The following is a 14,164-nucleotide window of genomic DNA, read 5'->3' as shown; positions in this document are numbered from 1 at the left end:
AACCAAAGATGGGGATTCTGCAATAACGCTACCTATGCAGTCACTAAACTTGACTCATTTCATGTGAAAATGAAGGGTCTTTTTTGCCTGACTTTGGCAAATTTTTATAGGTAAAGAGATTGGGTGAGATTTCACATAAAAGAAGTCATTCTAGAAAGGACATAACGGTCTTCCTAAGGCCTCTTTCACATTTGCGTTGCAGATCACGTCAGAGTCTGATCAGGGTTTGATCAGTGAAAAACTGACATTTTTCATCAGAGTTCAATCAGTTTTCAGTCAGTTTGTTCAGTGTCTGTTTTTTGGTGTTTTCAATGCGTTTTTCACGCGCAGATAACGCATGTGAAAAGGACTCAGGACTGAGGTCTATCTTTTCTATGGCAATTGATGCGTGAAAAACGCATTGGACTTGCATGTGTCTCAGAGTGTAATGCATTTTTGATGCGTCTCCATAGACTTGTATGGTGCGTTTTTCACACGCGTGACTTGCAAAAGTAGAGCATACTGAGATTTAAACGTGCATCAGAAAAAAAGGGAGTGTGTGCATGAAAAAGAAAGCAAGTCTGAATAAACCAATTGATTACAATGGGTCAGTCCTAAGGCTTTCAGATACCATTCTCAGCGTCGGCTCCGAGTTTCAGTAGGCCGCTGGCACCAGAGTCTCAGTGGGCCCCTTTGCAGAAACTAAAACAGTCTCCTGTTCCCTAAAATATTCCCACGTTTATCATACTAAACAGCCCTCTCATGTTTATTTTATATAAAGTTCCCCTCCCCCCCCTATGGATTCATTATGTACAGCCGTATTTGGGCCCCCCAGAAGTCCTGGGCCCTAGCACTTGCTCAGGTATGCCCAATGCTGGTGCCGGCCCTGACTATTCTCTACAGGAGAAAGAAGCAGAAAAAAAAACAGTTGTTTTCCTTAAAGGAACACTTCATTCCCAGCTGATTCATTGAATTATACCTTGTGCAGGGCCTGAAGGAAGGAGCATGATTTAAAGGACACCTGTCATCAGGTCTGTGTCACTAGTCCTGTCACCACTACCTGTTGGAGCAGCTCACAAGGATCCCATCCCAGCCTTTATCTAGTTATTTCATACATTATTCATTGTTAAATCATTTATTATTTATCATGTAAATGAGGCTGGTCACATGGTCAGAGGCAGTGATGTCACCCCTGTTCCCCCTCCCCTCTCCTCCCCCTGCTCATGTCTGTGTGTAATGTATAGTAAAGCATGGCTGGTATCTGTGCTGCATCTGCTGACATGCTGCATCCTCCTAATATACAGGTGAGAGACACAGACATCAGCTACACATGAATCTGACATGTTCTGCTGTAACATGGCTGCTGCCTGGAGCTGCTGTATCTCTCCTAAACACACACACATGCACACACAGGCTGCAGGGGGCGCCAGCACCAGGAAGCACATCATTATACAGCCTCACTCCATTATACAGGCTGTCAGTCAAGCACTGGGGGTGTGGCCACCAGCACCAGGAAGCACATCATTATACAGCCTCACATCATTATACAGGCTGTCAGTCAAGCACTGGGGGTGTGGCTGTGCCTCCCACTCATGAATAGAGTGGACAGCTTGAATATGCTAATGCTTCATTGGACATTTCACAGGTCATTTGCATACAGCTTTAGGACCTCATTGCTTAGGTTTACAGGCATGTAGAGGGACAATGAAGGGATAGAGACAATGCTCTCTAATGGCAGTTTATGAAAATATATTTAGTTTAGGGGGGTTATTTTGCATGACGGGTTCTCTTTAAGGCTCTAGAAATACCACAAAAGAGAGTCCTGCTGCTCCCTTGAGTCCCTGCACCGTGTATTATCCAATGAATTACCGTTGACTGGAGTGTTCCTTTAAAGGAAACCTACCAGTTCAAATGGTCGGTGTAATCTGTAAATACCGAGCACCAGTTCAGGGTGAGCTGGTGCCGGTGATTACTTTCGTTAGTGTTATTAACCGCTGTATCGCGGTTTAAACACTTTTTAAAGTTTATGGCTGTTGCTGCTTCTGCGCTGTGCGCGCAACGTCTCCCGCACTTCCTATTTAGGCGTGCGCACCGAAGCAGCTACAGCTATAAAGTTTAAAAAGTGTTAAAACCGCGATACCGCGGTTATTAACACTAACGAAAGTAATCACCGGCACCAGCTCACCCTGAGCTGGTGCTCGGTATTTACAGCTTACTCCTACCATTTGAACTGCTAGGTTTCCTTTAATGAAGTATGATACAATGTTTACTATTCTCATCTATTAATTTCTTCAGTTTAATAAAAAGCTTCAAAGCTTGGTTGCACTTTAACAATTTTATGTTCTGATTTGTAAACTATGAGATATATTTAACAATGTAACATAGGAAGAATAATCATCAATTTCTAATCTTTTAAAAGGAAGAATGGTGGGGGCCCTGGGTCTCGTGCATCGGGTGCCCTCCCTATGATCCGGTCCTATGTGTATATATAACTATTGGGAGTCACAGTATGAGTGGTCAAAGGGATGACTGGGTAAGGACAAATAAAAACCAGGAGATTCCCAGGAAGTCAATGAAAGGTGACATGTCAGATCCTAATACAAGTAATAGACTGCAGTAATTTATCACCAAAGGGGTCTGGGGGGGGGGGGGGAAGGGGTTGTGTATAAGACCACACAGTTAAGAAAATAAAAAGCTGAGCTCTGATTGGTTTCCATGGACAATAGAACAGTTTTACCTCGGACATTTCTGACAAATCTCCCCTATTGCATGGATTCCAATTAGGTTTTAATTCTTACATTAATTTATTGGAAAATTCCTTCCTTGTCTCTGGAATCTCTATATTTTATACTTCAGCCATATTTTTTGGACATACACAGTCTTGCTGTAGATCTGTCTGTATCTAGCAAACACATATACCATCATGCTGCATACACAGACAGCTCTGCTACATATACCATCATGCTGCATACGCAGACAGCTCTGCTACATATACCATCATGCTGCATACGCAGACAGCTTTGCTACATATACCATCATGCTGCATACACAGACAGCTCTGCTACATATACCATCATGCTGCATCCGCAGACAGCTCTGCTACACATACAATCTTGCTGCATACAGAGACAGCTCTGCTACATATACCATCATGCTGCATCCACAGACAGCTCTGCTACATACAAAATAGTAGATACACACACAAACCTATTACATACACATTATTTATATAATGAGCTGTGTTCCTGTGTAATGTTTGTCCTGATTGTATGTATTGTATTTGTGCAGTACTGCATATATGCACCGAGCTTTATTAAAGGGGTTTTCCCACAAAACAAGGACAGGACCTAAGTTGCTGATTGGTGGGTGTCTCGGTAATGGGACCCCCACAGATCACGAGAACGGGGGGGGGGGGGGGGGTCCAATGTGCCCAAATGAGACCCATTGTCGCTCCCCGAGATGCCCGGACTGGTGACGCATGGTCGGATTGCCCTGTTCATCTTTATGGAATGGACTGAGATTGCTGGCGGCAGCGGATGGGTTAATAGCCACAATCGGTGCAAGCACCGGCCATGGTTATTAGCGGTGGGGGTTTGCTGCAATATTCAACAAACCCCATCTGTGTATGAAGAGGGCTCAGCCAGTAAGCCCTCTTCATACACCACCCGCACCTCTGCGCTGAACATGTACGATGCGGAGCATTAAGGGGTTAATATAACTATAGTTGCTTTAGTTACTTTATATACCGGGCTGGGTTGTACTACTGCACAAGTATATCCTATGGTTATATTATATATACTCACTACAGATCAAAATTGGAGAACAATGTATGATCACTTGATATTTTCAGAAATAATGTAATATCAATTGATGAACATTTGATGTACAGTGCACCATGCCACTAGAACAGCGCTTTACAAAATTACCAAACTATATCACCATAAAACATGATGATCGTTATTAGAGAACAGCAATGACTATAGCACAGAGAAAGAGTAGAACTACGGTAAGTTTCATTGTTTCAGTGCTTTCTGTCTCAAAGATCTGATTTAGCAGTTTTGCTGTGTGACAGGGAGTATTATCCTGCATAAAAATTTATGGCCGATTGAATGATGGATGCAAGATAGCAGCCACGTGTTGTTGAAGGTTCTGATACACACTTGCATCACTTGAACAAGAGGTCCAACTCCTACTGCCTAAAACATTCCCCAAATCTTGACACTTCCTCCACCACCTTAAACTGACTTCTTTACACACTTTGATTCTGAGGGTAAACTGAACCCCAAGAAATGAAATTTGCTTTTATCACTAAAATGAACTGTGGACCACTTCTCCTTTCTACGTTATCCTGTCCTTTCTAGAATATTGCATCTTTACAGCATCACAAACTCTTTCAAGTCTCCCAAGAAGATTAGGAACCCTTGAAAGACAAATGGGAGAGTCTTCTTGGAAGGCTTGAAGGAGTTTGTGATGTTGTAAAGATGCAATATTCTAGAAATCAATCGCAGACTTGGAACAACCAACTACTCGTTCTACAACCGATAGGGTCACCCCTTTGCACTTCACCTGGACAACCTGCTGCCAGAGAGTCTCAGATCACTCTGAAGAGACTTTCTGGCAATAATATTGCCAATTGCTGCATGGCAGCCGCTAGATGTAGGTTATGATGATGTACTAGTCCAACAAAGTTCAGTTCAGGATCTTTAAACAGGCCCCATTTGAGGCAGTGAGCAGGACCAGTACTGAAATCATGATGACTGATGTAGTGGACCCTATACCGGTCTGTCTGCACTCTTGAAGTCATCTGTTGCTACAAGATCCGTATAGAACCATGCACAGTATACACTTTTAGGCCTCGTTTACACACTCGTCTGCTCTCCCCTCTACAAAGGAAATATCTCTGCCCGGCCGTACGTACATGGAAAGATAGAGCATGCTCTATCTCAGTGGTGGCTCTCACAGAGGTCACCAGACAGGACTCAAAGAATCTAACTGCAGTTCCACATAAGATTTATTAATCTCAGTGCTATTTTAATCCTTTAACCGCCAGGGAAGTATCTCATATGTCCTCACATGTTGGCACCACAGTGGCCAAGCATGTATGAGATACGTCCTGGATTGTAGGAGTCATAACTTTGAATCCCTGGCACCTAGAATCTCTTGACAGCTTGGGGCTGAAGGAAAAGCAAATAGGTGTGGAGAGGATCAGATTATCTTTGAAGGTCTTCCTGCTGGCCACACGACTCTTCCTCTGCAGCGGAACCCTGGAGAAAAGCTACTGTGATAGTGATATTTGCCCTTCTGCTTTCAATTGTATCGGTGTCCTCAAGAGGCAGGTATGAAAGGATTGAAAGTTGTGGGAGAAAAGTTCAGCAAATAAATAAATTACTGCTTACATTGGCACTTGGTGATAAACGAGTGGGTTTTGGTCGTAGTCTGGGCACTCGGTCTCTAAAAGGTTCACCATCACTGCTCACCGTGTGCGGCACAATACCACCACCGGGTTATCATAGCCGTCCATCTATGTGGATGTATAACCGGCCATAAACATGTCCTTACAACAAGAGCCAGAACTGTACCCCAATCAAAGCATCAAAGATTCTTTATGAATCGTCTTTGTTCTGAGAAATAAAGGGGCGACGCACCAAGCTTTATTGTTATCGCCTCTCCACAAGACGGAAGATAATTTAGGTGGAGCATGTGTCCTGTTACGCCATCCAATACTAAAAGAGTGTCATAAATCGCAGAGCTCGGCGATCAGGCCTCTCCCATTTAATGTCTATGTGTGTGTGGGAGATACCCAATTGTGTGCTCTGCAGTTTATGACCATGCTATATTGTTGGAGTTGCAGAACTGCTGCTGCTTCACTCGATTAGTGAGAACGAAAACCCCCTTCAACTAATCAGGTTGTTCTTCTCCATCCTGTATATAGGAGATAACAATAATACAACAATAAAAAATTATAAATATATTAAAAAAAAAAAAAAAATTGTTTAAAACCCCCATACTACTTTAGTCACCAGTCCCTTGCTTGTACTGGAGTATCTGTGTCACACTCACGTTTGCAATGCATTTTCTCCAAGTCTCTTGGGGGGCCCCCGTCACCAGGCAGTGGCCTCCAGAGACAGGAGCGATCAGCTTTGTTGTGTAGAAGATGTACTCATACTGCGAACACCGGGCTCTGAACACTTAATTACATTTTATTTAGTTAAAAAAAAGATTTCTACAAAATAGTCATATAAAAAAAAAGTTCCCCTGCACCCCCCCCCCCCTCCAGATATGGACTGTGAACAGCCACATACACCCACAGCGGGTGCAGGAGGAACCTGTGACCCTGCGATACTGCACTTCTACCAGGAGGATAGGGCGGCGCCATCTTGTTTCGTCTCAGTGTGCCAGTCACTTCTTCTGGGGAGTACTCAGCTTCTGCATTCCCTGTATCTTCTCCAGTAATCCAGATATAAAGGCCTGTGTGATCAAGAGCTGCGGTTATCAGGACTGTCAGATACATGGAAAAGTTTCTTTTACATAGGTATTTACATTCTTACATAGGCTCAGTGGAGGCCATTAGGGGACGGATAAAACTCTTCTGCATCCATTCCTGGCCTCCACTGAGCGCACACCCAAGGAGGTCCCCAGTGATATAACTGTATGGACACTCTGAAAACTCTGAACATTAGCCAATCATTGCCCCCTGCTGATATTTACTCCTCCTCCCACTTTCAGGGGTGCAAGGATGAAACAGGACTATGTATCCCACATACTCTGTTCACCTGGTTATCCTTACAATAGAGGGCTACAATGCTCTGTGAGCATAGCTTAAGGCCACTTGTACACATAAATGTGCACATTATGGACTAAAGGTAGGTCATCGGCATGTGAGGTCTGTAAAAGCACCAATGACAGCAGTAAAGACTGCCCACAAATTATAAAGCACGTCCTATTTCTGCCCAATTTTTGTGGCTCGTCAATCGATTCAGGAGTTCATGAAACCAGTAAATCGTCCCCAAATTGATAAACGGTAGTGAAAGTAGATTTATCTGCAGTCAAAGGGGGTCGCTCAATAAACATAACTTATCCACAGAATTGGATAAGTATCCTCGATGACCACCCTAAACACCCGTTTAGGCAGTCGTTAAGGGGTTACAAACCTATATGTAAACAGTATATAATGCATGTACACTAGTGGCAGTAGCCATTTACGGTATATATAATTGGAACCTTATCAGAAATGCCTGAGGTAAATCTCATGGAAACCAATCAGAGCTCAGCTTTCATTTTATAAACTGCTGTGAGAAAATGAAAGCTGAGCTCTGATTGGTTGCCATAGGCAACTAGAACAGTTCTCCTCTCAGACACTTCTGATAAATCTCCCCCATAGTATTATGTATTGTAGACATTATATACTATGTATAGAGGGATTTGTTATACTAAATACAGCTGGTGTAGTAGCGCTGACTATAGAGTATGTATCCAGCAAGCTACAGCAGGGTATATACTATACAGATGCCCAAGTATACAGTATAATGTGCATATATACAGCCAGTGCAGCGACAGTAGCTATTTTTTATGTGGTAGTTTCTGTAGTATACAAATACTGCTGGTATGGCAACTTCTGCTGACAACTTACCTCCTATATAGGGGGTCATCCCAGAAAGTAACTTAAATGGGTTGTCCAGGAGGGTTTTTTTTTTTTTTTTTTTTAAATAGAAGGCTGGGGAGACAGAGTTGTAAAAAAAAAAAAAATAGAGACCTGTCTTGTTTACTCGCAGCGCTGCCCGCCACTGCCGGGTCTCCCCTCGCCCCTCTCAACTACAGCCTTGAGCATGCTACAGCTTGCAACTGTTGCTCTAGCAGGAGCGTGGTTGGGGTTGGAACAGCACCATTAGCCTTTATATGCAAAACACAGACCTGCCAGTGATGGGAGTACAAGTTCTTTTATTTTGTTAGTTATATAGTTATTTTATGAAGCCCCTCCCTGGCCATATATTTAAAAAACAAAATCATAAATAATATAATTTTTTTAAATTAAAATACAGGTTATGTATGTTATTTCCATATTATTCGTCATAGCTTACACTCACTATAGGTGAAAACGTGTTTTTTTTTTTTTGGTTTTTTTTTTTCATTAAAGGGGATATATATATCCCCTTTAATGAAAAAAAAAAAACAAAAAAAAAAAACACGTTTTCACCTATAGTGAGTGTAAGCTATGACGAATAATATGGAAATAACATACATAACCTGTACTGGTGTATACACTCACCTCAGTTGGTTTGTAGCAGTCAGTAAGAAGTTCCTGCAAAAGAATAGAGAGATGTGAAATCCACCTGCTGGACATGTAGGACCTACTGTACGCTACACACTAGACCACTTACCTTCACCCTCTCACCCCGCTGTTCATCAGTTTCCATATCTATTAATTCATCCACATCAATTTCCAGTTCTGGGATTTCTTCTTCCTATAAAAGACAAACAGTCTTAGTAAATCCTCCATAACGTCAGCTTGAGATTCGTGTCCAGAGTCACGCGACAAATCACATGGTCACGGGGGGATATTGCTGACCATAGGGGGTCGGTCACATGACAAAATAAAGGTATCAATAGGACCTCCTGTGTTAGATTGTGATGAATCCTGAGACTTTCTGTACAGCGCAGCAGTGTAAGTCGGCACCACATAATTAGCGCAAATATAATCCTAGAGTAAAAGTAATAACATAGCGATGCCACGTTCAGTACGTGATCTATACTTCCGTGGTGTGGCTATAATGATATGTACAGTTCCGAGCTCTCGTCATACCCCGCTACATGTAGAAGAACAAGGTTTTGAAGTGGTGAGGGCCAACGATGAGTCACGTCCATCAAACTAACCCAGACCCCGGTTACAGCCGCCGCCACCAATAGCTACACGACTGCTTGTGGCCAGAGCAGCTGTGAGTCAGTGATACAGCGGTAGGAGACTATGCTATAAAAAAAATACCTGGAATAACTGTTTTTTATGACCTAGCTCGGATTACCACTTATTCTCTGTTCTTGGAATTTCGCATACGTTTTTTCAGATAAAAGGGAGCAACTGCACCAAAATGTGCCCTGATGAAGAAACACCCCCTTACATGGGGCAGATAATACATCTACGCGTACTCATTAGACCCCCCCCCCCCCCCATTAAAAAAAAAATAAAAATCTGTATTAAAAGAACAAATCAAAAAAAATCTCCATGGGTCCAGTGTTTTTACAAGTAGGAACTACATCTCCTCTCAGACTCACATACAACTTGTCAGTCACTGTCCCAAGAGGTATGATGGTGATCTCACTGGACTCAAACTACATGTCAGGTGTATTCATCAGCAATACTAGTAGCCAAATGATACTAGCAAGTTTACAGCGTGTACTATTCCATAAAAAGCGTAAAACTGGAAGATCACATCTACGGATAGTGAATGGGGTCAAAATGCTTCATCGTAAAATTATTACAAGTATTACAAAAACTTCACATTGTGAAAGATATAAGTTTTAGTGGGTCTCTCGTGTCTCAATAATGGTGGTCACAGTAAAAAGTGATGAAGGAGACTATAGGACATGCACAACCTACTATAGGCCCGTCCCATCCAGACCCTTATGTAAATCCATGACCAAATACATTTCATCAGCTGGAAAATGCATTATTCAGCGCAGTCTGGTTTACAGTGTGAAGTGCGATGCCGGCAATGTGACTACTCAATGCTTGTTAACATATTCACAGCCAGAAAATGTGTCCTGATGAGACTTATACAGCCCAAAAATAACCCCAACACACGTATACACCCCCAGCAATGTATGACTGCAGCATTATCACTGGTAGCAGATACCACGAGAGGACTGACATCACGGAACAGTCCAGATATAGAAACAGGCCCATACATGGTCCAAGTAGAACATATAACTAAACAAGATCCAAACCGGAGGTGATGGATCTACAAAAAGTTGAAGAGTTGAAATCAGGTAGGTTTGTCGATCCCAAACTCAATGGGCCACATTTACTAAGGGTCCGTTGGATGCATTTTCGTCGGGTTTCCCGACTTTTTTCTGTTTTGCCCTGAATTGCCCCAGGTTTTTGGTGCACACGATCGGATTGCGTCGCATCGGCCCCGGCTTGCATGCGACACAAATCAGGGGGCGTGGACGGACAACCCGACTGATTCATACGAATTTTAAAAAAAAAAAACATATTGTGTCGCAAGATCAGCACTCACATGCACCGGGAAGAAGGTGAACTCTACGTACCTCAGCGGGGAAGCTACACATGCAGGAAATTGGACGCACGATCTTAGTGAATCACAGCAGCTCCGAATCCTCGTCGGACAACGCACAGCGCGGATCGCTACGGGACGGGTATGTAAATGTGCCCCAATAAGTTCATTATGGAATTGCTGGGGCGGGGGGAGTTCACACATGTCAAAAGGTGAAACTCAGAGGTCCATGAACGTCAGAGTCTGATCAGGGAACGATCAGGGTTTGGTCAGTAAAAACCAACATTTTTCATCAGAGTTCAATCAGTTTTCAGTCAGTTTGTTCATTGTCTCACTCTTTCACATACATTTTCTATCCATTTTCAATGCGTTTTTCCTGCGTAGAGAACGCCCATAAAAAAGACTCATGACAATTGATCAGTGAAAAACGCATTGTACTTGTATGTGTGCAATGCGTCTACCGTATAATGCGACTCCATAGACTTGTACTGTGCGTTTTTCACGCTTGTGTCTTGCAAAAGTAGAGCATGCTGATATTTTAACATTAAGGAGTGTGACAAAACCCATTGAATACAATGGGTCACATTGCAATGCAATTTCTGCACATCGATCGGTGGGTGCGGCACCAGCCTAAATTGAATGTAAGGGTTAAGTGATCTCTGGACGTCGCCTCTAGAGGATCCTGAATACTGGTGTATACTGTATACGGCCCCACAGGAGGGAATGTTACCATGTATATTACAGTGTATGTAAACATATCCGACGGGATTACTAACTCTTTGGAGTCAGACATGTACACAGACGTCACATGCAGGATCCGCACACTATAACAGGGTATCCCTACCCTAAACATCCAAGAATACGCTGCACTGCGTGTGTAGATCATAGTTTTACCACAGAAACGCATTTAGCCTGGTAATACTACACGCCTTTCACCCGCCGCTAATCTGGCACAGCCCTGATATCAATGGATTGTGGATATTCCTGTGAAAATTAGTTGGAAAAAAAGAACCCTTAGGGTGATCGCACACATGGCATTTTTAACACATTTTGGCCAGTTTTTAAGCAGTCTGTCAAAAAACTCATGCGTCAAGACGTTTTTAAAACCGCATGCGTTTTTGACCAGTTTGAATTAAGATAATTGGTTAACCCTGTCAAAAACACATGCGGTTTTTAACGGACTGCTTAAAAACGGACCAAAAACGCATTCAAAATGCCACGTGTGCCATCGCCCTCACCAGGAAGGTCTCCATATTAGTAATGGAGACTAATATGGAATGTGGAATATATTCTGTCTTACATTTTCCATAGGAGAAATCCCAGACTGAACTCTGAGTGATGCCACATGTCATACTGTACATTCCCACTACTCCACACGGGGGCGCCATAGAGTGGGTAGGAGGCAATGGTTAAAACTAAGGACCCCTGAGGTCAGGAATCTAGAGTATATAATATAAAAGGACAACCCCTTTAAGAGAGGGTCTTCTATAATAGTTAGCTAGACAAGCAGTTCCCTCTCGGGATATAACAATGCAGGAACCCACCATCTCCTGCTGGGCCTAGTGGTAGTGCTGGCAGCGGGTATGACAGCATGGCACATTAATACATGTACATGGCACGGATTTGCTGCATGGCTTTTGTTACAGACCCATCACCTATTTCACAACATACCGTAAAGTGATGTGCTGCAAAATTTGCATTGAAAATCAATTTGACATTTCCTATGTGCAGGGCATAAAGTTTTATGGATATACCGCAGACATAGGGTCACAGCAGCTTATCCTTCAGTGTATGATGTAATCTGTGGGGAAAAAGCACGGATATGGCGATTCCCGTCCTAGCGGCATGAGGTCACTTCCTCTTGGAGGGAATCTCTCTATATAAAAGTCACAGTCACATTAGAGGAATAACTAAACAATACAGATTCCACAGATTATCAGTGTAGAGTGTAATATCAGTGTAGATTATACATCCCCTTTTATTACAAAAACTTTCCGCAAAATGAAAATATTCTTTAAAGTCTCCCCAATTTTACAGATTACAATCTGAACTAAAATACAATTGCGGATTATATATTCCCCTTTGGCAGTGTGATACCAGTGCGGATCATAATCTGGAGTTTTAATACCAGTAAAAATTATATGTCTCTATTTTGCACAATATAATTTCTATTGCGATTCTAGTGCACTTTAATACGTCTCCTTGAAGCAGATATCTGATATCAAATGGGATATCTGATACCAGTGCGGATCATAAAGCTCCAGTTTGCAAATTATAATCTAGAGGGTGATACTAATGCATACTATAATCTGGAGTGTAATACCAGTGCAGATCATATATCCCCTTTATGCAGATTATAATCTGGAGTGTAATACTAGTGCAGATCATATATCCCCTTTATGCAGATTATAATTTGGGGCGTGAGACCAGTGTGGATCACATAGCTCCAGTTTGCAAAGTTACGATCTAGTGCGGCGAGACTAGTGCAGATAGTGATACCAGCTATCTACCATACCATAATCTAACGTGTGATACTATTGTAGATATGCAGATTATAATCTAGTGCGGATTATAATCTGGAGTGTGATACCTGCTTGGATTATATTCTCAAATATTCCATGTTCCTATGACTTTAAGCTGTGATGCCAGCCCTCCTCGCCATCACATGGTGGTGACAGGTGTCAGCAGCTGTCCCTAGGAGTCAGGGTGGCATCAGAGTGTGGTTCCCTTGGTAAAGTAGCTAGATCTGTGCCCATGGCAGAGGGCACGTTAATTAGAGCCTGATGCCCACCCAGTGTGCAGCTCATGTATTGTCCCAGCTCATGTTTGGTGGCGATTGTGTGCCAGGGGGTGAGGGTTGGTTAGTGGTGCCCTCACCTGGCAGTCATACAGCCCCACCAGCTGCTCCAGGATCCACTCCTCCAGCCTCAGCCTCTTCCTCAGCTCCTTGCGGTCATACTTGACTGTCACTCTGCCCTGGTGTCGTCTCTCCGGCTCGGCGGCTGTCTCTCCAGGGGATTGGAAGTAGACCCGGGGGGAAGTGGGATGAGGTCCGGAGCCGGGGCTACTCAAGGCGGCCATGAGACAGCCGGGGATACAAGAGACAGTCCGGGACAGAGAGAGCGCAAGTGACAGTCGGGCGGATAAAGAACACAAAAGTGACAGTCACCGGGAGAAGAGACAGTCACTGAGACTTCCTGCACCGGTCCATCAGTTACAATAAATAAAATAGATACAAAGTGTCTCCGCTCAGGCTGCAGTCTCCTCCATAGCGTGCTGTCTCTCCCCCACGTGGACTCGTCTCCTCCAGCTGTCGTCTCTTTTCCTTCCTGTATGTCTCTCTTTTCTCCTTTGTTTCTGTCCGTCTCTCCCAGTCTCTCCCAGTTCCTCCCTCTCCTCCGCCCCCTCCTCCTGGGCTGTCTCTTCCCCAGGCTGGTGCAGCTGTCCCGGGTGTTCCTTATATCGCAGCTGTCCCTCTTCTTAGGAGACGTCCTGTATCATGTTATCCTCTGTGTAACATGTTATCACACACATGGATGACACATGATAACATGACATATTTGTACGTGCCTCTTCTGTTATATGTTGTGTCTTAAAAGTTTTCTTGTCAGACTTGTACAAGTCTCTGTTCACACCTGCCCCTGTGTCCATCCAGAATCACAGGACGCTTTCTGCGTGTCCAATTTCTTTATGGGGGTTTGTAAGTTATTTTAGCTTTTCATTAGCCCGCGTTCACACCCCGCGTATGAACTGCTCAAGTGCAGTGCTGAGGGGCTTAGCATAAACGCGTCTACACTGAAACGATTGCGATCCGGAACGAGCGACACGTGTTTTACATCGTATACAAAGAAAACGGTTGATATTTTGGGCGTGAAAAAAAAAAAAGTGTGATTACCAGTGTGGATTATACTTCCCCTTTTTGTTGATTATAAGGGTGACGCCACACATGGCGTTTT

At 43.4% G+C, this 14,164-nt stretch overlaps 1 protein-coding gene across 1 annotated transcript; it reads right to left on the bottom strand.

The window, feature by feature from the left end:
• Positions 1-6,159: 6,159 nt before the first annotated feature.
• On the bottom strand, positions 6,160-13,628 carry PPP1R14B (protein phosphatase 1 regulatory inhibitor subunit 14B). The gene is made up of 4 exons (XM_072118412.1): positions 13,086-13,628; positions 8,358-8,441; positions 8,246-8,278; positions 6,160-6,447 (listed from the first exon to the last, which is right to left on the bottom strand). The coding sequence occupies exons 1-4, from the start codon at positions 13,287-13,289 to the stop codon at positions 6,379-6,381; spliced, it is 390 nt and encodes a 129-aa protein (XP_071974513.1). The 5' UTR covers positions 13,290-13,628; the 3' UTR covers positions 6,160-6,378.
• Positions 13,629-14,164: the final 536 nt, after the last annotated feature.

The sequence above is a fragment of the Engystomops pustulosus genome, chromosome 7 (assembly GCF_040894005.1).
Source record: "Engystomops pustulosus chromosome 7, aEngPut4.maternal, whole genome shotgun sequence".
Taxonomy (NCBI): domain Eukaryota; kingdom Metazoa; phylum Chordata; class Amphibia; order Anura; family Leptodactylidae; genus Engystomops; species Engystomops pustulosus.
This window is presented reverse-complemented; position numbering and strand designations above follow the sequence as displayed.